The sequence below is a fragment of the Orussus abietinus genome, unplaced genomic scaffold, assembly GCF_000612105.2.
Source record: "Orussus abietinus isolate OABI.00-Male unplaced genomic scaffold, Oabi_2.0 scaffold22, whole genome shotgun sequence".
Classification (NCBI taxonomy): domain Eukaryota; kingdom Metazoa; phylum Arthropoda; class Insecta; order Hymenoptera; family Orussidae; genus Orussus; species Orussus abietinus.
Genome location: NW_019394596.1, coordinates 575,877 through 602,690, shown reverse-complemented (window position 1 = coordinate 602,690; position 26,814 = coordinate 575,877). Strand labels below are relative to the sequence as shown.

Genomic DNA, 26,814 nt, shown 5'->3' with positions numbered 1-26,814 from the left:
GAATTTTCGGGGAATTAAGAGCCCTACCTCCAGGCGCGTCCTCTCGTCCTGGAAGGTTAATCGTCCAATGAGCCTCATTTTCCGCCCAGCCTCGATCCATCCGCTCGGAAAAGGAAATCGGGAAAAAACTGCGCGAAGGGAAAACTCGACCCAGAAACGGCGGACTTATAAATCGTGCCGGATGGAAGATCGATGCCATAAATGTGTTAAGGGCCGAAAGGACGAGGGAAAATAACGCGAGATTTTCTACAACTTCTCCTCGTTACCGAAATTAATCCGCTAGGTGAATAAGATTTCCTTAAAATTACAATTAATTCCCTACCTCAGAGATGTAGGATATTAAATGGGGAAACTAAAATATCTCTGATGAATATACGTCGATTTTACTTCGCGGATATCTTAATTATTTTCTCGCGTTCTTTTCTTTTTCGCAATTTTGGAGAACGCTCTTCCGATTCGAATGGATGTTTTTTTTTTTTTTTCTTCGAGGAGCCAAACGTGGCGGAATTGGGAATGGAGGCGCAGGGTGCGTCGAACCTATAGACGGCCTTGGATAGCAATAATGTCTGATCCGCCCCTGAAACAGTTCTTAGGGGTGAATATCCCTAGGAGGGTGCAGCCCCGAAATCGAGGGCTTAACCCATAGGAGAGGTCGTTTCCCCTAAAAATTCTCCCCTTTGTGTCACTAAGCGAAATGACTTCCTTCGCGGACAAAGAGTCCTTCGCAGCTTCTGCACTCTTGCCTCGGAGAAGCGTCGAGGAAAAGGGCCCAGAAGTCCTGAGAACAAAGCTCTCGACCAATTGGAGACGTTTCGATCCCTCGAGCTTGCCCACCCCGTGTCGAAAGATTCCAGCAATTCCCCGAGTTCGTCTAGGAGCCGAAAGCAAAAGAGCTCCCTTTTCCGGGTGCTTTCCTTCCCCCTCCTCCCGAAACTCCACCCAAACTCTCAGGGAATCGTCGTAAATCCAATCCTTGACGGTGGCCCAGTTTTTTCTCCCCACCGAAATCGAAAAACTCCTGGGGATTTATCGCCGTTGCACTTGTAGCCGAGCTTCGGAAAGGAAGATCCTGGAAAATCTACAGGGCGGATCTTCCTTTGTAAACGTCGATTTTACGAGGCAATCAATAAAGCCGATTAAATGGGATTAACTTGGTGGGGGACGTTTTGGGAAAAGTTACACGGTAAATAAAAATGGTAGAAGAGAGAACTGGAGGGTTTTGTCAACTCTCAAGGGGGTCTTGGATATTATTATTAATATTTCTTGGAGGGGGGGAGAAAAATGAATTTCTTGGACTCGTTCAATGGGTCTGTCCGAGCTCGACCGAGAGGCAACAATTAGGTTCTAATGTCCAATAATCAATCGAGTGGTCACGCAATGCGAGGGCACGTTAGTCCGGACAACGGACCGCGCATTGTAGGATAATGAAGGCCGTGACTGAGAAAATCGTATGTCACAGACCATCGCGTGACACAAATTGCACGGACTACTCGAGAGTGGGGAGGAAGTTAGAAAGTGCATTATTGCAGCGCCTGGAGCGAGTACAAGCGGTGCAAGCTCGTTGAAAAAAAAAAAGAGGCCTGCATTTTTGTTAATATCCGCGAAATGCGATCCTCCAATTTATGTAGACATCCTCCCACGTGGCCCGAGTAAATGTTTTCCCCGAGCCTCGCGTTGAAACTTTCGCCCTTGAGTGGAATCGAAACGCCGACCGCGAAAGAGTGCTACTCCACCTCGGTACCTGATCTCTTCTGCTTAGACTCGCATTATCTCCTAAACGGTTCATCTAAACCGTACTTAATCATAGGTCATTGGAATCGTCTCAGTAAACCCTACAACATTCATCTAGGTGAAAAATTCCAATTTGACGATATTATCCAAGTAAACTCCCGGAAATTACCCGAGAGTCGGGAATTTCATTTCCAGGGTGTACCTGCCTGCCTCCTGGGGTTAATATTTTTCAAAGGACTCGGACACTCGCGGTAACCCCTTACGATTTAACACAATTAGTTGTACGCATTATTATTTATTTTATCATATTTTCTTATTATTAAATCCCAGGCTACGTAAGATCTCGGTTCGCCCGATTTCCCCCTTTCGATTGCACCCCTTCTGGTTGAAATATGCTTTTATCAAGGAGCGCCGTTATCGGCGGTTTCCCTAGATTCTGGATTTTTCCCTGGTATCGTTTTCCCGGCTAGTTGCGAGACAAACAAACATTGGGAAAGGACAACGAGACCAGGCGCGATCGGCGGGGTCTGCGTTGCTCGAAGAAGAGGCTTAACCTCGTTCCAGTGGCGCGGCCACTCCGCGCGTTTAATTGCGGCGAAAGAGCTCGGGAAGAGCCCGAGGAGCCCCGGGACCGAATTTGAATTTCCCTTTGTCCCTGGCGGTGGTTCGATGCTGCGTATTGTCCGGCGCATAAAAGCCCCATCGGGTGCGGAGCGAGAAACGCAAGCGGGGACCGCCATGGATATCGACCGCCCTGCCCCTGCATGCCCAAACTCCACTCTATTTATTTTATTCCGCAACTCTGTTTACTTTTCTATTTATTATACCCTTTTCTATCGGAATAATATCGATCGGTCAGGTCGATATTAACGGGACACCCAGGGAACACGAGAACGTAATCATGGGGAGGCACCGCGAGAAACGTGAATTAAAAAGGATGCAAATATGGCGGACTGACATTACCCCGTTTAAATAAAAAAAGAGAGAGAGAAAAAAATCTAACGAATCCACGGAGGGTTAGTTTGCATCGATGAAACGTCCATACTGCTTCGTGGACACTTAAATCCAGCTATCGAGTATTCGATAGCTGGATTTAATTGGAAGCTCCGGAAAATCCGATGCGGCGGACTCGAAGATACTCCGGGTGGATTAAGGATGTTAATGTCTATGGGAGTGGAATTTTGCTGGAGCAAAGGGAAAGATCGATCTAGAAATTGGTTCCTTTTAGGACAATTTTCCCCTTTACTTTCCTCTTTTATTTAAATCCTCTCGATGGAGCGGAGATTCTACTCGCTCGGATGAATCCTCCTGGAAGATTCGCGTGCCTCGACCACAGGATATCCCATGTAAAGGACTTCCGAGGCGTAATCGTCGCCACCTATTTCCGGTGGACGATCCTTTGTCTCTGCCCCCACCAGTTCGGGTCCTTGAAAAGGATCTTACGACCTCGAAATTGCAGGTTGCCGTGCCAGGGAAAATCGCAGGACATCCCCGATGACTCACTGACACGGTGCGCTTATAAAATCATAAACTCGAGCCGACGTGGGAACCAAGGGTTCCCGGGGGAGGAGTAAAAGCCTTTTTCCGAGGGAAATGCCTCCCAGGACGGGGCACCGTTTAAAAGGAGCGCTATACGGTGGAAACAATGGGATAAAAAAGAAATTCCCCCCGGGGTGGAAAATGTTGGAATTTTTTTACGAACCCACCCTGGCCCGAAGTTCGAGCCGTTCTCCTGGTTAAGAAAAGGAAAAGAAAAGTGTTATCCTATCACGAGTTACTTGGAATTATTTTCTTCATTTTCAGTCACAAAGTAAGGAGTCTGGGTTTAGGAATTTATGGGAGAGAAACGTCATTTTTATCGGTATCGCTGTCTCTCCTGTTAGTGGTAGTACGAGTGGGCACGTATTTTTGCAGATTTTTATTATGGGCAGGTATTGGCTGTCGGATATATATCCCTGCTCGAAGATGAAGCCCCCGGACGGTGCGCAGAGGAAGCGGATCCTCCGGGTCCTCCACGTCCTCCTCCCCCACGTCGAGGGCGTCGCGCTTTAAGAGCTTAAAGTTCACGCAACTGGGGGATGAGAATGGGGCAAATATTTGGGAATCGATCGCAGTCCTTTTCTCCGTTCCCGCTCGAGTTCTGCCGAGGGTTGCACCGACGAAACCGAGGGTGCCTTTGACTATTGAAACACGAACTCCCGGCCCTTCCCATTGAAACAAGGACGAAGAAACGTGCCCCACGTAAAGCGGTACCTCTTCCGAATAAAATCTTCCGAGAGTGAAACGTAACAAAAAAAAAACCCCAATCCTCGAATCTCTCCCCTTGAAACAAAAAAGGAGCATCTACCATTAATCTACGATCGCAAATCTCGATATTCACATTAATATTTCACCGGGTCATTTAATTTATCCCTCCACTATTGCCAGTCTCTTCTTGGCTGGCGGAACAGCCGCGCCCTTTGATTTCCCTTTTTTTTCTTTTTCTTTTTATATAATTTTTTTTTCTTCTTCCTTAGAAAGCGGCGGGATTCTCGCGCGCATTTCGGCGGCTGTTAAAAAAGTCAAAGTAGTCAAAGCTCCTCCACCCCGGCCGGTCGAGTCCTCGGCTTTGTGCCAACGAAACTCGGGGACGAGCAACCCTCGTACGCGAGGTCGCTCGATTGATTCTTCAGAAACGCTCCAAGCCCTTCGCGGCTCCTTTCCCTCTGCCGCGTTCGCCCTCTCTCTCTTGAGCCCGCAGAGCCGCATGCGGCTTTCCTTGTCTCGCTCTCCCGAGCGCTCTTGAACGGGGCGCAACAGAGGAGGACCCGGAGGTATCCACCCCGGTATTGTCGGTATCTTTCACCTCTCATGAGAGAGCATCGTCCAACGAAAGTGCCGCCAGGGGTGCGGCAAGAAGACACTCTTGCACAGGTGTACACGGAAAAAATTTCATTCTCCCGAGAATTCTCCCTGATGGTACCCCCTTTTTTTTTCTTCTTTCGGGCGAAAAAAAAAATAGGAAAAATCGAGAATCTCGCGAGGGATTCCCCGAAAGTGAACCGAGGGATGCGCCACGATTCGTCGCATCGTTTCCTCCCCTAGATAGAAATTCCTCGCCGAGGTGGGGGCGATGATTAAAAGTCGCCCTGGAAACGGGAGCGTTCCCGTTTTCGTCCTGGTTTCGTTCGGGGAATTATACGGCTCCGCCACCCCCGACCACCTGCGAATGAAAGGGGTGGTTTCATTGAGCACCGGGAGCGGCGACAAGTCGAAAGTTTCGGAAAAGCTCGAACAAACGCGGAAGGTCGTTAAAGCCACCACCTCCACCGTGTCCAGAATTATGGATCGACCGAGATCTACGAGCTTTTAAAAACCAAAAAAAAAAAACAAGAAAAAAAATGTTGAGCCCACCTTTCACTAGAGTCCAATTTTTTTTTTTAAGGCGACGATATATAAAATGCAACGTTATACGATATTCCTCCGTAGAGTTGGCATATCTGGTTATAAGAGCGGTTCTCGCGATTACCGGAATATCTCCGGCCTGGCAGGCTAAATCGTAGTGCACTCGCACGAGAGATGTTATTTTACGGTTGTTGTTTATCATTGTCGAGGGTAAAAAGTACTTTGTAGAGCCGCAGGGCTCGGAGGCACCCTGGCGCGAAATCACCGGGGAGTTACGAGCGGCTCGGCAAAATCGCAGGCTAAGATCGCTGCAATCAAGGGTTTCCCTTTTACAGGTGCCGAGGAGCATTCTCGGAGATGGAGATCCGGAGGCTTTAGGACTTCCTTCGGTCTTGGTCCAGCCCTGATCCCATCTTCCTGTAATCAGGTCAATCCTCGGAGGATGTCGCGAAACGAGGCGACTCCACCGCGGACGCGCTGATAGAGCTCCGCTCCAGAATCCGGGGGAGAAGACTGGCTGGGAAGAGAAACCCTCCTTCAAGATGGGCAAGTGTTGCAGCAAACGGCAAGACCCACAGCCCATTGGTGAGGATTACACTTTTCTTCCCTTTAATGCACTCGGTTTTGACCCTAACATCGCTTGACTGGCCAGTTCCGAAGCTCCTGGGGGGTTATCCTTATCACGGGGAGGATTCCGCGAGTCCTTTCGCTCGACGATCCTGGTGATAATAACCCCCCAAAAAAGGAAGAGCAAACGTCTAGGGTAATGGAAAGCACACTAAAACTACTAATTCTATGGGGTAGTTAACTTTCCGATATTTAATTCACCTAATGTGGATAACATGACTTCCTCTCATTTTTAATACGAATTACTTGTACCGAGTGTATGACTCTCTTATCGACCCTGAATAAGATCCCTGCTCTCAGGATCGGTGCCGACCATTTCCTGGGCTTTGACTCGAGGAAGAGGGAGAGAAAATGTAGGCAAGTTAAATTGACGGCATGGTTTTCATCTTCGCCGTCTACCTAAATTAAATGCATAATCGACGTAAAAGTGACGCCGAAGATGTCTCATTGATGAAACTTTTCTCCGAACAAGGTGCGCCAGATCGTTTCAAGCCTCTCGATGTTAATACAGAGGCTACAAAACAAAAGGATCTAATACCCAGGAACTTCAACTTTTGTTAAATATGTTCATAAACATTTTTTACATCTCGTATACAAGATTTAATTTCATGAGCGTCAGGACCTTCCTTATAGTCGCCGCCTTCAGGTAGCAATGTCGGAAGCGATTCACCGTATCTGGTTCAGAAAAAAGTTTCATGAACTATTGTGTGTCAGGTGACAATTTTACATCCCCTTGATATCTCTTTGTCGTTTGTAGCGTCGTAGGAAATTGAGCTTGCCCGCGTTTTCGGGGAAAAATTCTCGGGGGAGTTTAGGATAGACAACGTTACGATGCACGATCCTGTAACGAACTCATAATGAATCGAAGTGTGTTCAGGTTACAAGAAAGCGGATACAGGACTCAGCTCGAAGCACAGCAATGGCGGGTCCTTGGATCGGTACACGGCCGATCCTAATCAGAGAGGAGTTCAGGCCAGGGCGGATATTATCCGACCGAGGCCTACCCCCTGTAAGATACAGATACCGCATCAACCCCGTAAAGCAAGCTCGCCTGTTGTTGTGTCTGCATGTGTGTATTAAGTTCTTTTACGTTAACGTTATGCCCCTAATACTTCACCGTCCAGCTGTAAACGTAAACGTGTCGATTTTGTTTAATTTCGCATTACCCGACAGCGCGCCGATTTGATTAAATTAATCGGGCAAAAATATGTCGAACAGCTTTTGCACATAGACGCTTCCAGTGTCCCTCGTTCGGCACTTGTTCGCGATGTACCCGAAGCCCAGCTACACGTGCGTTTAATTCCTAAGACATTAGTGCCACGTAATGAAAATTACCGAGCGGGGCACAGTGGCAGTAAGCTTAGTCTAGGAGCGACCTAACGTTATATGGATATCGGTACCGAGAGGATTTGGAGTACATTTTTATTGGCATTTCCCCTCTCGTATATAGCGCACTCTCAGAGGGCTAACAAAATCGTCGTCGCTCTGTACAATTACACCGCTCGGGAAAGCACCGACGTCAGCTTCGTCAAAGGGGACCGAATGGAAGTGTTGGACGACACGGAGCTGGACTGGTGGAAAGTGCTGCACTTGACGACTCTTCAGGAAGGTCTGATACCATGGAACTTCGTAGCCGTGGAACGATCCGTCGAGAGCGAAGAGTAAGTGCCCCCCTGCCTCCGCGTTAATTGAAGAATCGCGGCCGAAAGGTCCTGAAGTGCCAAAGTTGAGGCCCACGCAATGAACCTCGAAGTGCCTAAGAGGAAGTTTCCCGGCGTTAAAGCGCCAAGTCGAACGAAACTTAGCCAAGGGGAATGTTAAGAGGCGATTAAACTCCTAGATGGTGGCAAAGAAACCCTCCTCTGCAGTTTTGCGCTGGACCTTTCCACGGAAACTCGGTAGAGTTCCGCGCCAAATCTATCCCCTTGCGTGCGTACATATACGTATGCATGGAAGGGTGCATTCGTGGGAATAATTTGTAACGTCCTCATTTCAGCTGGTTCTTCGAGAACGTGTCCCGAAAGGAGGCGGGGAAACTTCTTCTGGTGGACGAGAACCCCCGTGGGACCTTCCTGGTGAGGCCGAGCGAGCACAATCCCAGGGGATACAGCTTGTCGGTGAAGGACTGGGAAGAAGGCAGAGGACATCACGTAAAGCACTACAAGATCAAGCCCCTGGACAACGGCGGCTTCTTCATCGCCACCAATCAAACATTCCCCACGTTACCCGCCCTCGTCATGGCGTACAGTAGTTAGTAGATCCCACTATCCGGGGCGCAATCCTTCGACGCACCGTTTCTATAAGAGATTAATGACATATTAATAGATTTATGAAAGAGACAATGGTAACTGGTGCGACCGATTCGATCGATTTTCCTCAGAAAACGCCCTAGGACTGTGCCACGTCCTCTCGAAGCCCTGTCCGAAGCCGCAGCCGGACATGTGGGACCTAGGTCCAGAGCTGCGGGACAAATGGGAGATCAACAGGAACGAGATCCAGCTGATCAGGAAGCTGGGCCACGGTAACTTCGGCGAAGTCTACTACGGGAAGTGGCGGAACAAGATCGAGGTAGCGGTGAAGACGCTGCGACCTGGGACGATGTCCTCGGAGGCCTTCCTCCAGGAGGCGACCATAATGAAGCAGTTCAGGCACAGGCACTTGGTCGCGCTTTACGCGGTCTGCTCGAAGGAGGAGCCGATCTACATAGTCCAGGAGTACATGTGCAACGGGAGCCTCCTGGACTTCCTGAGGACCGGGGACGGGAAGTTCATGCAGTTCGAGGACCTCATCTACATAGCCGCCCAGGTAGCTTCCGGGATGGAGCACCTGGAGAGCAAACAGCTCATACACAGAGACCTGGCCGCGAGGAACGTCCTCATAGGCGAGAAGAACAAGGCCAAGATCTGCGATTTCGGGCTCGCCAGGGTGATCGAGGACGACGAGTACTGTCCAAAGCAGGGCAGCAGGTTCCCGGTCAAGTGGACCGCTCCGGAAGCTATCGTCTATGGTAGATTCAGCATCAAGAGCGACGTCTGGTCGTACGGGATCCTCCTCATGGAGCTCTTCACGTATGGGCAGGTCCCCTACCCGGGTAAGATCGGAGTTACCTGTCGAGTCGAATTCCGCTCATCAAGGTGATACGAAAGGGTCATTTTAAACACATACAACGTGAAAATATTTATAAAACTCAAGCCGGGTGGACCGAATCATTCGAAACTTCGGCACGTGATTACGAAGGCCCCAAGGAAGAACGCGATGCCCATGAATTTTCACTTCTTAAAAAAAATATCTATCCTTGGTTCCACTTAGGGATAAATGAAATCGATATTTTAACGTTTGTATATATATCCTAGAATGATCCTTTCATATCACATTGATATAAGAGTATCACGCATGAATGTACATATTCGTAGATTAAGTGACTCTTACCTTGGCGAGAACGTTGGCGTGTGTGTGAACAACCTAGGCCTGCGAATTGAATAATCGAATCATTGAATTGACGCGGAGTAGTTCAGAGTATGTTCTCTTCTGGTCGCATCTGGGGAATATTTGCCTAAACTTTGTTCCTTGTTTCAGGGATGCACAGCCGAGAAGTGATCGAGCAAGTGGGCAAGGGCTACCGGATGCCGAAGCCGCTTAACCACCCCCTGCCCGACAGCATCTTCCGGTTGATGCTGCAATGCTGGGACGCCTGTCCGGAGAAGAGGCCCACCTTCGAGTTCCTGAACCACTACTTCGAGTCGTTCAACGTGACCAGCGAGATACCGTACCTCGAGCCGCCGACGGACTGATACACGGTCCACATGCAAACCCATCTGGTGCCGCACGGTCATTTCCATCCAGCGCACGTAAACTGTGCGATGGAGTTCTACGGTATTTATTGTTAAATAAGGGCACCAAGTGGGGCAGCTCTCGGCCGAGCCGCTTAAAGCCGCGCCGAGTCGCGCGATGCCAAAGGGACCCAAAACCCCATCGCCGGGAGCGCGACGAAGACGTCGAGACGCTGCCAGAATCTAGCCCAATCCCCGGACTCTACCAGGAGCATAATTGGAACATGCCGGATCGCTCCAGGAGGGTGGTCCCCGGATTAGCCGGGGATGGAAGATCCGCCCCTCGCCTTCGAGCACCCGATATCGATGGTCCGGACTCTAACGAAATACCACTTCCGGCGAGCAGGTCGAAGGGCGAAACGTTGCGTGCCATTCACTTTGTAAACTCCGTAAGCCTTGTCGACGAAGACCTTGGATATCTCGGAAGAGCGTACACAAGAGGAGAAATCGAGGATCGACTTCGGTACCTGTCCCGGGATCCTTGCTGACGTTCTCGACATTTAGTTCCAGGGTGCCATCAGGAGTACTCTTCGCGTAGCCGACGTGAGTATCCGCCGAGCCGAGGCGGCAGGCTATTGAAAGAAAAAGAAGGAAAGGGAAGAACACGGAAAAACGGAGACCCTCGGTTAAGGAGAAATGTCGCCAGGGATACCTTTCGGACTGTACAGCCATTTTGGGATACCAGGATATACTCTAGGTAGTCTCTAGATTAACTGGAAATTAAGCTAGAGGATGTTCACCCTGGTCGGGTTCCGTCGTATCGAAATTCTTTGGGAAATTTGGAGAACCGCCCGGGAGGGCGAGTTTTCGGATGCCGCCCCCTTCGCGATCGATGCACCCCTGTCGATTGAGATATTAAATTCCAGGGTCAGGGAATTTCCGGATATTGGGAATTCGACTTTTGTAGGAATTTTACGGCCCTCGCGGGTGCCTTGGATTTATTTAACGGAGGGCCGAGGAGTACTCTTCGATCGGTCGTCGATGATAATCCAGAACTTAATGAGTTCCTTGATGGTAGAGTTAATGTAAAGTGCACTGTCAAGGGCGATTCCGCGTCTCCCTTTTTTAATATCTCGCGCGAGAAGTCGAAGGTCTTCGGGCGAAGAGTTGTTAATTGTAAGATGGTGTTTAGAAAGTAGAGTCGGCAGTAGCCGGCGATGGATAACGTAGCGTTTTAACTGATAAGAGATTAAACTAGTTGCCGTGGCCGCGCTCTAGCCAAGTAGACGGCGGCCACTGTATATATATGAAGACGACATTTCGCGTAAAGTCTACGTATTATACATATTGTAAACCCGTAGCCACTTTACATTGATCTCGCGGCGGCCGGGGCCGATGATTTTTTTATTCGAAGCAATCGGACTCCCGATAGTCCGTTGATAAAATCGTTCGAGACTGAGGGGCCGATCCGGCAGCGGAAAAAAAAAAAAAAAAAAATGTCGCGTGGGAAATGCCTGCTTGTATCGTTGCATACAAACATCGCACGTGAAACAAGCAAAGCGCCTCAGAAAACACCCCAGAAGCACTTTGAACGGGATTTTCACGATTTTCATGCCGTTAGAAAATTATAGAAATATTCGATTAACTCTTAACTCGTTATGAAAATCGTGCGGAAACATCGAATCCGTGCTCGGCGTGTTTCTCTGAGTTGTTTCGCCGATTTTGGCCAGACAACGGACAGCGTCGGTGGTATTCGTCATTTAAGTGCCGAACAACGAACCGTTTCGAGTGTACATTGTATTTAAAAGGATCTCGTTAATTACAATTACAATTTTAATAAGTAAATCTAAATGAAAATAGTTAACGCGACTGCGAGATCGTGTCTCACGCCTGTTGTTGATGATTGTTCGGCAATTAAAACGCGAACTACCACCCTTCGTCGGCGTCGAAGAAGACTTCCTTTACTCCGATTTTTCGTCAGCTCTTGCCTGCCTCCTTTAGTTTTAACGCTTTACCCGCGTTTCTTCCGAGGTATTCCCATTCTCTCCCTCTCTTTCTTTACCAGTTTAACATTTACAATATGAATTATCATAGAGATTATATCCATACGATTCCACGCTGTGATTGTCTCTCGCAGGTGCAGAGAGCAGTTTGATCGAAGAGCTCGAAAGACATCATTTTAATTCTTTTCTTTTCTTTTCTTTTTAATCAAACCTTTAAGAGGATGCCTCGCGCCGAAATATTAATTAATAACTGCCCCGAGTATAATCCCCGATCGCCTTTGGTAGGCCTTCTCGTCTCGGTTCAGAATCTCCCGCCAGAGGCAGGAAAATACCGGGGGAAACTTTTCGAAAGGAAAAAGAAAAACCGAAACAAAAAAGCAATTGGGAGCAAACTCCGTGAGTTCAGAAGTCTCTAATTAATCCCGTGTAAAAAGTACATATCTGCTCCCTACGTGTTTCCTACTTTCCTTTCCCAGTTTCGCTTAAATAGACCCAGTTTCCCTGAGACATATTCCCAACAGGGGAAGGCGCAGCCTCTGTAAGAGCATTTTCCGGGGACGTCTTGTGGATGGGAAAAGAGATATTCATAAATTAAAATGGGGGGGAAGAAAACAGAAAAAGTGGGTTCGTTCGTTGCGTCCGAGCGAGCCGAGACATTGAGTTACTAGAAGCCGATTGATAACGAGCAATGATGAGCAATGCGTGAATGGGCAAGTGTGCGTGCGTGTGTCACTGTAAAGGAGGTCCGAACAATGCCGTACACCTCGGGCCGCTTGGGTAACGTAAAACGTAATAACTTAAGTCATCGATGTTACTCGTACAAAGTATCCGAAGAATTGTACATTTTCTACTCGAGGGAATAACAGAGGAAAAAAAAGAATAATAAGGATTAGGGCAGGTCGTAGGATAGGTAATACGTGTGGAGCCTTCGCGGATGAAAACGAGGTCTTTGTTGAGAGATAGGAGCGCCCAAGCTCGATCTCGAGAGAAGTCCTTCCAAGGACCATCGACCGAAATTTTCTCGATGACCGACGAGAGATTCCCACCACGTGGAATGACGATCTTAACGAACTAATCGTTTGTGCGGGGTTAACGCGGAGATGGGAATATTTCTACTCGATGAGTCTCAAGGCGAGCGCACTTGTACATTGTTACCGAGGACCTGATAACAATTGCGGGACCATCGATGCGACGCTTTTGTCAGAGAGATATATTGCCAAGTCGATTCTACTCGTGATGTGTCATCCCGAGGAAACCCGCTGTAAAGACCTCCGGTGAGATACGTCCATCCGACTTGTAATCAAAGATCATTCTCCTCAGTAGACAATCGGAATTGTTGCCTGTCCTGTGATGTAAAGTTGTTAGGAAAAATTGGCAAGCAGCTACCTCTGAAGCTTTTTATTTCATTCTATAAGTTAATTCCTGGAGTAGCGGTGTGCCCATCTCCGGAGTCGAGGGAAAAAACAAAAGACGCGTTACGCAGCGGCTGCGTAGCCAATTAGAGAATAGTCGTACGTCCAATAAGAATTTTTCTATAAAAAGAAAGGAAGAAAAAAAAAAAAAGAGAGAAGGAAAGAACGTTTTATACCGACCAAAATGATGTTGCTGTGTTATATACTCGACGCGTCCTTCCGGCAGCCGTTTGACGCCCAGTTTTTAATATATCTAAGGACACATTTCACCCATTCATGTAGAATCTCGAAGGCGACATGTTTTTTCTTTTTTTATGTATATACAGGAAAACGCAAAAATTTCTACGCGTTGGCGATGACAGAGAGTGTATAACGGAAGTAGCGACTCGATGAACAAAAATGTGTGAACGCAGAAGAGATACCAAGTCAAGAGAGAAAAGCCAAGGCCCTTGTCATTTAAATCTTGAGCTCATGACCCCCTCCCTCCTGGTATTGAATCAAAGTACAAGTAATAACTACCGCGCGTGTTTATGCAAACGTTCAGGTAGCTATTCTAACGCCGAGTGAACAGTGCCTCGTTACTTGAACATTACCTACGAACATTAGGTACCGTAGGCTGTGGTTATAAATTTAACTCGACTAATTTATACGCCAGGTAATTATTTATGTACAATCGAATCGATTTGGGTTGAGTCTTTCGCACCGATCTCCCTTATACGCTCCGTTTTTGTGCATTCGTATATATGTATGTACGGTGTCCATGACAGCTGAGTTGTTGAGGACGTAGTGAGAAAATAATCCGCGGAGAAACGTGTGCCCAGATAAAAATAGATATTATATAAGGACAAGCCAGGAGGGATGGCGAGGCGGACGAGTTAAAGAATCGAGCCTCTGTTCTTTCGAGTCGCGACCGCATTTGCATACGCCTTTGATCTTTCCACGTCAACAAATAAGGACGATGACCGCAATCGTCACGACCGGCGACCCGAAGTCCCCGTTGCACCTAGCAGACAAATTTTTCGAGGCGATTTTCTCTCTTAACGAAGGAAAAAAAAAAAGAAACAGAGGTAAAAAGGCGAACTTCATCCCAGGGAGCGACGTTTCTACTGCCATTTTTAGAATAGCCGACGAAAAAAATTCTCAAAGTGCTCGAAACTCCCCGCGGTCGCGAGTCCCTTGGGATGAAAGAGACCTTCATCGAGGGCGAGAATAGAGGAAAAGAAAAGGAAATTCTAAACCGCATACCTAGAGTACTTATAAATCGCGTTTGGCGTATCTAAGAGAAGCTGATATCTCTCTCTGTATTAACATTAACAATATACAGCCTGATACCGAACTCGGAGGTGTAGACTCGGGTGAGCGTTTTCGTGGAGTTAATCGATGAATGAGTGTAAGAGAAAAAGAAAAGAGAAAGGAACTAAAAAAAAAAAATAGGCCAGATAAGACTCGGCACGCCGAGGAGATACTAGCAGAAATTTGGAACGAACGGATCCGTCTTTGTCAAACGCTCGGGCCACGTTTCGTATCGCTTCTACGGAATAGAAAAATATTTTGGATGCATTTTAAATCACGCCAGCCGTGGAGGGACTCGTTTGGGATTTCTCTGAGTCTCCAAGGTGCCGAAGTCTCTGGTGTTACTAATTGTTTGGTGGGCAATTAACGTCGTTTAATGACGCGAGTCTACACCGAGCTCTCTGTCTTCGGTTCAAGGGCCGTCTCGGCGTGGGCTCGCTCAATGATAAATTTTGACAAATGTGTGATATATATAGCAAACAGACCTCAAGTTTTGATACCGACGTTCTAATTGAGGGGCCTACGACGAGGATAATAATATGTCGGGGCGTTTAGCACAAAGTACTCGTGTTTCGCTGTATAATTCTTCTTCAATATATAGAGGTCGTCATACGGCGTGCACGTCAGAGACGCGGAGAGAATATTTTGGCCGCGTTTGCCCGATTTCGAGACTCGTAAGGTAATTGAAAATGTAAAGAGCAGTCTTGTGTTTTCGAAATAATGAACATTTTGGAAGCGCTTGGATATCCGATTGTTCTTATACATATTTTCCATTGAATTACGAGCTCGAGAGTGTCCCTAGTGTCAACGCGCGCGGTTTACTAATACTTAAGATAAAGATCGATATATGCTGTCGTCATTGTTTATGTACCAAAGCTTATTAAGTAATTTAATGATTACTTTGTATTATTGTATTATTATAAGTCTATACAGATCAATATATTATGTATCATATTACAGCATGATCTTTATTCGGTATCCGAGTAAAAAGTTTATATCTATAACAAAGTATCGTTCAGAGATCTACTATGATTATGGGACAGATCTTTACCTCGTGAGAATATTTTCTAGGACTTTTACTTTCTATCGAATTGCTAAGAAATTATCGCCTTAGAATCCAGTCCCTGATTTGAGCTCCCTTCGATACTAGGAATCGCATTGATTAACAGCAACTCGCCATTAATTCCGTATTTGATTTTACTGTAGGGATATGTATATATCAGATGTAAAAAAGACTAACTATCCACAGAACTTCTTGCGAGATTGCTTATGTTTATTTCATTATACAAAATTTGTTTAAATAAAGACCCTTATTTTGTTTTAGGGAAAAGAAATATAGGAGAACGAACAGACGTAAAGAACTACTAAAGTGTGCCACAACTAAAGGTTCATATCGATATTCGACGTTACCAACTATCGAAGACAAATTAATTTGTGTCAGTTTCAGATATTTGACTTCCATGTTATCACAAGTGACATTTGTACAACTTCTTCGATATCAAGTATAATTTTTTTGTACAAAATAAGAGAGAAAAAGAAATCATAGCAAATGTGTATTAGCTCTGGGATAAAGACAATGAGAGGTAACACGAGCGATTGGCACCTCACACAATACAATCAACTCATTAAGGACATTCAGGGATTAGAATTAAATGTACATCATTTCAGCCATGTGCGACATTTTCTTTGGAATATGGACAAAAATGTCGAAATAACTTGCAAGCTCGTCGATGGTCACGTCACACGATGGAGTCGATATTCTTGCTTGTACGGAACAGGTATTTGAACTGGAGGGCTGACCGACTGCATTTTGTAAGTCTGCTTGACTATTAGAGCCTCCACCAGGACCAGGTCCTCTTTTTAAACTTGGCATTGTATTACTACGTGCTCGTTGGAAGCTAATCGAATAATAGGTGTCCTGAATGCTAGCGTCGTCTTTAACCCTTCTAGAATCTTGGCTTATATTCAGTGCTTTAAAGTCCTTTGTGACAGAGCCATGACCGAACGTTTTAGAAGTTCTACTTGTAATACTGAGTTTACAAGCTTCTTGAAGTAAAGTACTCGCCAAATTTTCACTCAGACAGGAAGAACTAGAATCGTTTAATTTCAGGATAGCTTCTTTGAGGATAGAGTTCTTCTTCGGTTTGTCTAGAACTTCATTTTTAGGTAGCTTGAAATTCGTTGTATTTTTGACACCACGGGGGACGTCGATCGATGATACCGGCTTATTGCGCATCGATCTTCGTTGGAACAGGTGGCTGCAGTCGGTAGAAAGACCTTTACTGTTCATTTTAAATGGATTCAAGGGCTTGGACTCGTCGTTCTTGGCTTTACTGAAACAATAATGAAAATTTTCTTACGAATCCCATAAGTACTTCAAATGAGCTCTAAACATATTCACAACATACTTCAAATACAGACGGAAACTAAAATAACCCAGCCCGAACAAAGACGATTGCTTTCCAGATACATCGACGCTACACGATTACCTATACCCAGGGATCTAAATATAATTATTGGACGGAGAGTACAAAAGGCAACTCATTTACGTAAACACTAGGACAGCCAACAATCCCTGACATCAATCGCTCGAAAATTTGTAAAGTCACCGTATACCGTTTACAATCCCTCACATAATGAGTATTTCATCAAAGAACACTTACTGAAGAGATACAGTCGTGGTCGCTTAGTGGCTCCGGAACGTGTAAAAAGGGAGCATTGCGACGCACTAAGGTTGGTAATTGAACTCGACAACTTACTGAGTGCAGGTCGAAGCGAGCCGATCAATTTCCAGTTTTTCCAAGCTTGCCGGGAGCACGTCGTCGACCATCATAGCAAATTTCACCGAGCCGGGGTTCACAGCATGCCGAAACATGACGTACTGACATTCGGGTACTGTTGACATTAGGGCCGTTGACAGCTTACCCGAAGATTCGAGAAGTGGCGAGCGCGCGAAATAGGTTAGAATGGAGGACGCGCCAAATGTCGCGTCGCCGCGACGGCGCGTGCCTCTTGGGACTGCTTTTGAGTTGCCGGACTAATCCTCTCTCACACCACCACCGTTACATTATATCACGCGTGCTCGAACAAGATCCTTCCGAAAGGTTTGAAAGACTACACTTTATGCAATCAATCGATTATCGAAGAGACGTCGGATAACTGCCAGAGATGAGTTGGGAGATTGCTTACGGGCAGGATCGTGCGATCGCATCCTGTGCTGCCCTCTGGTTTCGTACGTTAGCTTTCATCGTTTTTTGCCCCCAAGGGCGGCGCAACGAATTTCTGATAGGAGCTCGCGCACTCGCGATGGCGGTACCATCTACCAGTCGCCGTTGGCGGCTCACGTACTCGTAATGGTAATACCAGCATCTCTGGTAATACCATGCGGCAGTTGACGGTGGTGGCTTTAAGCCACCGAGCCCGCCATAATCGCACGATCCTGCCCGTGAGCAATCTCCCAACTCAACTCTGTAACTGCGCGTCACCGTCATTTTCTTTCTGTTTGATTCCAGAAAGCCTCGCGGGCGGCGCATGCGCGCGCCCTCGGCATCATGGCGACGCGCTAAACTTCGAATTTGGTATAACCTTTATTTGCTAACGGCAACATCAGAGTACAAATGCTTTTACATATTCGATACGGGTTTCCAGATCGTTGTTATAATTACCCCCTTAGGAAGTAAAGCATTAAGTTCAAACATCGTGCTTTATTTGCGATTATTTCTATCGATTCTATATCAAGAACGAATTAACCGGAAGTGACGCCTACCAGAGCACCATGTGATGCATCGTGGCGTTGCGCCAGACAACTTTCAAAAGTCAAAGAACGCTAAAGTAAAAGAGGATGTGGGTATTATTAGAAGTATTCGTTAAGTACTTCCGTAATGTATACCAAAAGCGTTCCTAAATAACCTACGTAACTACAGTTTATACTCTGTTGATATGCCACTTGGATCCGAGGAAGCTTTTTGAATGACACCGGTAACGTCCTACGAATATTACATTTAATAGCAACGATATTAATATCTAGGGGGGCAAAGGAGTTTCTGACGGAAGCGCTAAATCCTATTTTTTTACTCCGCCGTATATATGTTCCAGCGTGCGTCATTCTTATACAACACCTGGAATGCTCGCGGATTCCAGATCGCAGACTCTGCAGAGGATCGCGGATTCCAAACGCGTAACGAAGATCGTCCCGCAGCCAGATGCTGATAATTCGTTAAAGAATCTTGAGTGACATAAATCTCGAGGGTGACAGCGGCCTCCCAAAGAGATGGACACCTGGTCCGTTCACAACGAGCGTCCAAAACTAGCGCTTTAAGCGTCAACCGCAAATAGTCAGATAGTAAACGACGTATCCCTCTTAACCATCCGTAGAGGATTTAATGGCGACAGATTGGCAGTCGGGTCCATCATCAAAGTCCAGATTTAGACCCTGGCAAACGAATTGCCGAAATTTTCATGCGGTCGTTTCGTTTGCCAATATGCAACTTTCGCCCCTTTTTTTACTTACTAAACGGTTCGCGAGCGAGCTATCGGGATGTAGTAAATCAAATTTGAGACTAAGTCGAAATGCAAACATCGAAAGCGAAGCCAAAGAAAGCTTAGCTTCACTTTTAGATGGATATGCACGTATGCGGAATATTGTTTTTCTATGTTAGTACACGTGTTAAAAGGTTTTTTAATCGCTACGATATGTGGCAAACAGACTTTCCACGATCGCGTGGACGCGAATGTTTCGCCTGGAGCAGGATAGGTATTTAATGCAAAAAGCTAATGTTAATCTTTCTAGGGTACCTTCGCCATCCTCCATGAAAAAAGCTACGTGCAAGGCTCACGGAATATCGGATGATTCAACCCCGCACTCTCGGCCGTACCTTATTTTAGCGAGCTGCGGAATATTTACGAATTCCTTGAGAGCTACTCGCCAGTCACGGCAACTTCCTAGATAAAGCGAAGAGCTTCGAGAGCGAGATATGATTGAAACCACTGCCAGCCAGGGATCGAGTTTCTCAGCGAGAAATCTCAGGTTCGTATGTGGAAGTTTTATTCAGATATGCCAGTATATTAGAAAATATTTTCACCGTACATCGTAAATTTGACACACACAAGCGAACGAATGTTTTTGCTCACTTTTTCCAAAACTCCGGCATGATACCGTAGAATTCTGAAAGCCGTTCAGAGATTGATAAAAAATGTCTGCTAATTTGTATTCAAGACTTGAAAATGATTGCTTCACCACAACGTTATGTACTGAAAGTGTATCTATTATTTATACATTTTGGGAATATTGTTGATGTATCGTACGATTTATGGGGTCGACTTTTCAGGTACGCGCGAGGAGGATGCCGGAAAGCCGCTGAAGCTTCTCTCGAGAATTTCTTGGCGTGGATGGACCCCTCGTCGATAAAAAATGTCTGCTAATTTATATTCAAGACTTGAAAATTATTGCTTCACCACGACGCTATGTACTGAAGGTGTATCTATTATTTATACATTTTGAGAATATTGTTGATGCATCGTACGATTTATGGGGTCGACTTTTCAGATACGCGCGAGGAGGATGCCGGAAAGCCGCGGAAGCTTCTCCCGAGAATTTCTGGGCGTGGATGGACCCGTCGTCGGTGTGGCGAGTCACCGCTGTACTTAAAGCCGTCAACGTGGGGCTCTTACATTAACGCAATTACTCCGATGTCGTGGCACGGCGACGAGCACCGGACAAAATGCGGGCTAGGGAGGGATCGTAAATTTCTCGCAGGAGAGCTTTCTCGCCGGCGCAGCCCGATTTAAGTCGCGCGTCTCGGAAAGGGCGTCGTGACATCATGGGGCAGCGACGCAAGCTTTAATATAAAAATAAGCGGTCTCCATGGCCCGATCGGGCGGGGCGAGGAAGGTGAGCTTCCTCTCCTCGATGCGAAATTTATATTTAATCGCATCCGGCCCGAGAGCGCCCTCTCCTTGGTAATCCGGCAGGAAACGACGAATAGGATCACCGAGAATCCGCGAGTCGTGCCTCGAACCGCCGGCGAGGCGAATTCGGAACTCGAGCCGAATTCAGGAGACGACGCGGCCGCCATTTTGGCTCACGCGGTTAACCCGTACCGGAAGTCGCTGACGTATCGCGGAACAAAGTCGACCTTTTGTAACGACTTCCCAGCGCGCATGTATGACAGTGGATTATAAACTTTGTCTATGTCATTTAGATACCGTAAAGAGACCCGCGAGCAAGAAGAAATGAGAAAAGAAAGCTCCAGAGCGAGTCTCGCGTATTTCGGGTGCTCCACGAAACTCGGGACTATTTCCTCGATGCTCTGTCTCTGCTTTACATTAAGGAGAATTTATATTTAGAAATTGTAAAGTCTTCGGAACTTTTACGAAAGACTTGTACTGACCGTTTTGGATTTTCTTTCTAGACATGGGACGCGAGATCATCCTCAATGGCGACAATGGAATTCGCCCTCTGAGGAATTCCACGGAGGATTACCATCGGCGAGGAAGATTTATTGGACGAGGACCACGAGAGCAAAGAGAAGGCGAGGTAGCGAGCGGAACGGCCCGACTTCCGTCTAAGACTTTGTAGATTCGGCGCCATCTTCCCGCGAGGCGCGAGATTCTGGCCGCAGTCGTTGGCACGAATCTTCGCGTAATTACAGCCTCGAGAGGCGAAACCGTAACGCGAATAGTTACACGCTCGATCCCTGCCCTCATCATGCGCATTAACCTAACAAATACCTCCTGCGACTGTATTATATATTTTCTATTTAGCCTCCTTACGAGCGGACGATTGTTTACTCGAGTCTCCTTAATATTGCCTGCACTGTTCGCCACTGTGCGCAATTATTTCGGCGAGACAATGGTGTTAAATTTATCCCAATCTAGAAGACCAGAATTTAAACAATTCCTGTACCTTAGGAAGTCATTACTAGACGCCTGAAATTCCATCGTTAACCTTGTGAGAATACTTAAATTTATACTTTCACGTCCATGCAAAAAGAGCGCAGGAGGCATATCGTCATAGAGTTGTGAGAAATTATACGGGAGGAATTACTGTCCGTATGAACGCGATGGAGCGGTCGTCGGTGTTAACTTAAGTGTTGGGACTGTGTGGATCACGGTATGAACGAGGCTCGAGCATTTCGTTTGTTTGCGATTCGCTGTAATTCCGGTGGGTTATTCCTTCAGATTCCATAAGAGTCCCGCGGCCCCACGGATCAAAATTCGCCGTTCAATGTCGAGATGGAACCTGACGATCCAATAAGGAAATGTTCGACATTCTGGCCCTCCTCAGCTGCGCATACGCGGCCTGCCTTTGGTGCGGAGTCCTCGGCGCATGGTAAACGTCAAATGTCTGCAATTCCAAATACACGAGCCGCTTGCCTTCCCAAATTAACGCCGTCAACTCTCGTTTCCTCAGCTACCCGAATTTCCACTCGAAGCTGAACGCCCTGAAGAGAAGCCACGCGTGTCCGAAGTGCGACCCCTCCCGGCACTTCGTTATTCGTTCTCGACCACGAGACATCATAGAAGCGGAAGAAAAGGAAGAAGAAGACGTAAAGAAATCCCAGGTCCTTCCAGCTGACGACTCCCAGACTCGCAGAAGAGCGACCCCGATGGAGCCTGAGGGATATCCGAGAGAAGCTGGACAGGGTCGCCCGGTGGGCAGGACGATGTCGGTGGATGCCAGCACTCAGGATTAAAAAGCGAAGTTGGCCGGTATTTATTCTAATTTCCATATTAAAATGAATTGTTCATAGCTTGCATGGAATAAGTAATACCATCTCGATCAACGGGGACTCGGGTATGGATTTACAGGGAGAACGTGCCAAGCTCGGCGGCATATAGGAAAGACCACCTCGAGCTCGAAGCACGTAATGGCATCATTCACGCAGTAGCACTTACGAGGGTCCACCTGGAGATGGAGATCGTCACGCGTCTCGGAGAACAACAGTCATCCGGGCAAACCTGACGGATGGACTTTCTTCGGGTGGCCCGATCGGCACTCGGCCAGTTCGGGATGTAGTCTCATATGGAGGTCTGGGAACGACGGGAGGAATTCCTCCCGCGAGGGAGACATCGGCAGACCTCGTTGAGGCGATTCCTAGCGAGAAGAAGGCCCGTCGTTCCCCGAAATGCGATCCAGGTCGGACCCACCGGGAACGACGCGCGAGCTCGCGCCGTTCGGCGACACACCATGGCTGTCCATAATTTTAGAACGCGTAAATCCCGCCTTTGACTTCGATTTTACGATCGACCGGCCCTCTAGGTGGAGGTGCGTCGGGGGCGTCGGGAGCGAGAAAGAGTCCGAGCCAATTTCGAAGTGCAGCGAGCCGAGCACAAAGGTTCCACGGGTACGCTAACCGACGCCAGACGCCGGGGCATTATTCTCTTTGTTCCAATTATTAAGACGCCAAGCCTGCTCGAAGATGGCCCCTTTATGAAATATTGCGGCTCGGTGCATCTCGCGTGCCCGGGACCGACCGGACGGTCCCATCGATCCTCTTCAGAGGCCACTCGGAATCCCCAGAATCGGATTTATGCTTGGAACAATGAGACGCCAGAACTCTCCCAGACGCGGACCTAACGGCGCCTTGCTCGTTACTCGCGTCGGTCTAATGCCATTTCCTGACACCTTGAAGAATGAAAGTTACGCCAGAATGTTAGTACCGTACGAATGGCTCTACGACGTTGGGCCAACGAGAGTGTGATCTCTGGGAGCGAATCCAAAGACAAACGACGTCGTGCTCGACGGTTGTTTCGGTTCGCGGGCTGGCCGCGATAGTTCGGATACTGGAACCGGGGCAATCATCCAATACAAAAGGAACTGGCGTATTATATTTAGACAAGTGCAACGCGAGCACTGGAAACTGACTATGCACACAGCAAACCATAGTCATCGTCCTCCTCGTTTGGTTTTGTCGAACTGATGCGAAAGCTGGAACTTCCTTAGACCACGTGCATACGTCAGACCTATTGTATCATGTTCTAGTCCTGTCCCTGTGATAAAATTTCCGATGACCACGAGTCCAGGCTTTCGCTACTGACCATAATTACCTGCGTTATATCTTACTTTAATCGCATTTAAGTAACGTGCTCCCACGTCCACTGTTATTTACTTCTAAAGTGGGAATGACGTCCTATGCCCGCAGACTGATTATGTAGTATCCGAAATATGATTTTGCGATGGCCATTTGGCAGTTAATCTCCATCGTATGAAATTCCCATTTTATTCTAAATGCATTTAAATTCGTATTCTTATTTTAACTGCATTTAAATTCCCATTAAGATCCAATCGAAGCGCCGCAAGAAATCCGCTTCGAACAATGAGAGAGCGAACCCGCCCAGTCGATCTTCAGGCGGATTCGCAACGTCCTCTCGGAATTGATTCCTCGGTCGGCGAGAACATCCGCGATCTATTCGTAGCTTCGAGTCGGCATATACCCGTGAATCCTGGATTTTGTCACTAGCCGTAAATCGCTCGGACCGCTCAAGCTGGCGACGTCGTCGACGGTTTACGCGAGGCGCATGCGCGCGCCTTTCGCGCGTTTCGTTATTATATCATTCAAACGGACAGGGCCACGTCTTCCCGATTTAACGGCGCCGCGCTATTACGAAGTCGTTATTGGGAACGATAGCCGGTCGTTAAAGATCCGTTTCATTAGCCCAACATCGAGTTCAGCGGTGTCACGTATGTGATACTTTTATAGAAAGCGCATCTATCGTACAAGGATCGTCGTTAAGGGAGTTAAATGAGGCCTTAAGGCGGTACGAAAGTGGCGCCCGAGGAATTGATCGTTCATGAAACTCTTCTCTGAACTGGGCGTACCGAGTCGTTTCATACATTACCACATGAAATACGAAGGTTGTGAGGAAGCGCCTGACACTCATGAAATCTCACATTTTTGTGCTAGATTTAAAGAAATGTTTATAAATTAAATAAAGAACAATTGAAATTCACGGGTGGCAAGACCTTCCTTATAGTCTTCGTATTCGCATTGTAAAGTTTGAAATTATTCGGAGGAAAGTTTCATACACGCGGCCCAGATGACACTTTGGTATCACCTTAAAGTGGACGAGCTCGTCTCTAGGAAGGTGGACGACTCCAGGACCATCCGGGGAGGTTTTGCGCCTCGCGGAATCGTAACCGAGCATCTGCGATGGTATTAATGGCCACGGTTGGCGAATCTCTAAGGCTTGCCCGCCCTTAAGAACGGTCGTGGTCCACGACGGTGACACACGAGCGCCTTGGACAGTTGCGACAACATTGTAAGAGATTCTTCACGCGCGGCGTCCATACGTTACGGGAACGAGACTGCGCGTTAAACGAGCCGAGTGGGGAAAGGTGGACGAGAAGAAAGTAATTTATGGTTTACGGCTTATGAAAGGTAAAGCACACGGCTAAACGTTGAATGAGCACTTGCAAGCATAACCGAGGGGAACTACCCTTGACGGGACGAGCGGCTTCCGAGGACGGTTAAATAACGAAATTATATGCAAATCGCTGTTTTCCAGGGTTAACGGAGGCTTATTTAAGAGGCTTCGCGGTTAACGGCGTGTGAACCGTATAACGAGTTACGGGAAGGGGAGGAAAGTTAGAGCACGATCTGCCGGAATGGAGGTGGCGAGTCGACGGAATAAGGGAATTATTAAATGACCGAAGTAGGGACGTAATGGATTCCTGAGAATGCGGAGCCAACGACCGATGACAGGGGGAGGTTCACCGACGCCACCGCCAGGGGCGCCAGCGGCGCCGGTGGGTACACACTTTCTCGGGTTCGGGTTCAACGAGACGCCTGGCTGTTTTGCTTTGTTTCAGCTCCCGAAGAACGCAGACCTATTGTCAACAAACATATTAGACGGCTCGGTGGAAACGGAAATAACCGAGTGGGTGCTGCGTTCCCTGAACGATGCGTGTCCTGCGAGTCGGGGGAGCGAGTCGAAGGTGGCGCCGTCGGTTTCATTGAGCCAAGGTGAGCATTTAGGGAAGAAATGTGATCTACCTACGTTAAATGCCGGGATCAATGGCAGGAAAAGGTAGGCCTCTATAGCACGTATATTAAAGGGAAATGCCGGAGCCGGACGTAAAAAAATAAGTAACTATGGAATTGATTTGTAGGTGGATGACGAGACGCAAACGTGGAACTTGAGGACTACCCCTGGATGTTTAATTTGGTAAATGCAATGTGTTTTAATGAGAATTCTTAATTGCATACAAGTTAGCCTTGTCGAGGATTATTCCCGGTAATGATTTTTCTTATCAATAGATGGAAGAGGAGGAGGTGGAGGTTTGTTATCGGACGCGTGGCTAGTTCCTTTCCAAGCCTCCCAAGAATGATTAACGAGGATGGACGTTAACGCCAAACGTGAACCGTAAAACACCAGTTTTGGGCTTGGCTGCCGAGACAGGTGACGAATTCCTGTGTTTTCTCAGCGTCGCACGACCAGACGTCCATGAGCCGTCTACCGGCGCATAAACGTCAACTTTCTATGGCCCGCACTTTTACGACCTGTTTTACTAACGCGACTGCAAATGCTCGACTTACTTAACACCGAAATAGAGAGCAACCCACCGCCGAGTTCGTCGAGACGCTAATTCCACCGCGTCGTTAAGCGTCGTTAAACGACGCCCCTAAAGATGCCCGGCGATGAGCGATGGTCCACGAGGATTGAAAACGATCGGGCAAAACAATTGGCTGGAAAAGCTCTCGAAGAGATTCAGAATTCCTCGGCCCAGTCCAGGCAGGATTTCATGGGGTCCCTTGAACCGACACCGAAACGCATCGAGAAACCAACATGGCCGAAAGCCACCCTCCCACCCCCGGCAACACGGCTCTCCACTAAGCGAACTTTCGAGCGCTTTGATGTGAACTTTGCGTCCAACTATTTCTAATAGGAGGTCCCTGGTATATCGCGAGGCGATTAATCCGCGACGATGGAACGCCGAGAATAAATCCGCGAGCCATCGATCAACGTCCTCTGCATCCTTCCGACGACTTCCGGCCGAAGGTCCGAAGCGCATAATCCGCGCATGAGTCACCGATTTTCCCGGCGGATCTCGCGAATCCGAGAATATCGCGGTGGCCGGGTTCTACACCGAGTCGCGGATCTCGCCGTTATCCCCGGTGTAAACACGAGCGATATGTTGAGCGTTAACTTCGGCGCGTGGTCCGACGTCGTAAACCGACCCAGCCCTCGGTGCCTTAAAGCGGCCTTAGAGGGACGCCTCAGACCCGAAGATTTACATCGACGGAATATCAAAGTCAACCTCGAGGAGGGCCTTCTGGTCTTTAACGCGAGTCGCGGCCTTAATTTACGACCCTCGGGGCGGACTGTGACGGGACGGCAAAGAAAGCGCGACGGCGTCGCTCGCCGTTACGGGGGCCGCCATCTTGGCGACGCCGACACCTGTGCGCTCGTCCGCCATTGCGCCAGCTACGTAACTCCGCTCGACAGACATCGGGACTCATAACTCGCGAAACTCATAACTCAATCTGTCTCCTCCGCTTAACTCGACGGGTTATTCCGCGATATATGGAACAAGAACTTGGGTAATAATCAAATGGAAGGGTAAAACGGTGCGAAACCAGATCGGGTGGTACC

At 47.7% G+C, this 26,814-nt stretch overlaps 2 protein-coding genes and 1 long non-coding RNA gene across 8 annotated transcripts in view; 2 read left to right on the top strand and 1 right to left on the bottom strand.

Moving 5' to 3' along the window:
* The window catches only part of LOC105702044 (tyrosine-protein kinase Src64B), a 38,203-nt gene extending 23,026 nt beyond the window's left edge, over positions 1-15,177 (top strand). Inside the window, exons 2-7 of one of the 4 annotated variants that reach the window (XM_012429272.1) lie at positions 5,451-5,700; positions 6,620-6,811; positions 7,193-7,403; positions 7,739-7,992; positions 8,123-8,833; positions 9,319-15,177. In XM_012429272.1, the coding sequence (XP_012284695.1) occupies positions 5,658-5,700; positions 6,620-6,811; positions 7,193-7,403; positions 7,739-7,992; positions 8,123-8,833; positions 9,319-9,533 (1,626 nt within the window). In that variant the 5' untranslated portion in view covers positions 5,451-5,657 and the 3' untranslated portion in view covers positions 9,534-15,177. Of the gene's footprint in view, positions 1-5,450; positions 5,701-6,610; positions 6,812-7,192; positions 7,404-7,738; positions 7,993-8,122; positions 8,834-9,318 lie in introns of all 4 variants that reach the window. The other 3 variants (XM_012429273.1, XM_012429271.1, XM_012429274.1) reach the window with 3 other exon arrangements.
* A 295-nt stretch (positions 15,178-15,472) lies between these two features.
* Positions 15,473-17,444, bottom strand: LOC105702045. The gene is made up of 2 exons (XM_012429275.2): positions 16,980-17,444; positions 15,473-16,553 (listed from the first exon to the last, which is right to left on the bottom strand). The coding sequence occupies exons 1-2, from the start codon at positions 17,123-17,125 to the stop codon at positions 15,869-15,871; spliced, it is 831 nt and encodes a 276-aa protein (XP_012284698.1). The 5' UTR covers positions 17,126-17,444; the 3' UTR covers positions 15,473-15,868.
* On the top strand, positions 16,865-23,472 carry LOC105702046. 3 transcript variants are annotated; one of them, XR_001104269.2, is made up of 7 exons: positions 16,865-16,953; positions 19,010-19,246; positions 19,548-19,694; positions 19,766-20,110; positions 20,631-21,550; positions 21,632-21,930; positions 22,030-23,472. It is a non-coding gene; the product is annotated as an uncharacterized LOC105702046 (long non-coding RNA). The 3 variants fall into 3 exon arrangements; XR_001104270.2 differs by having other exon boundaries at positions 19,548-20,110; positions 20,631-20,755; positions 21,400-21,550; XR_001104268.2 differs by having other exon boundaries at positions 19,548-20,110.
* The last annotated feature ends 3,342 nt before the right edge of the window (positions 23,473-26,814 follow it).

Excerpts from the sequence above, each read along its gene's own strand:
- LOC105702045 (XM_012429275.2), bottom strand. The coding sequence starts at position 17,125 with ATGTCAACAGTACCCGAATGTCAGTACGTCATGTTTCGGCATGCTGTG. Across the intron at positions 16,554-16,979 it reads CTCGCTTCGACCTGCACTCA|TAAAGCCAAGAACGACGAGT; the intron begins GTAAGTTGTCGA and ends TTATTGTTTCAG.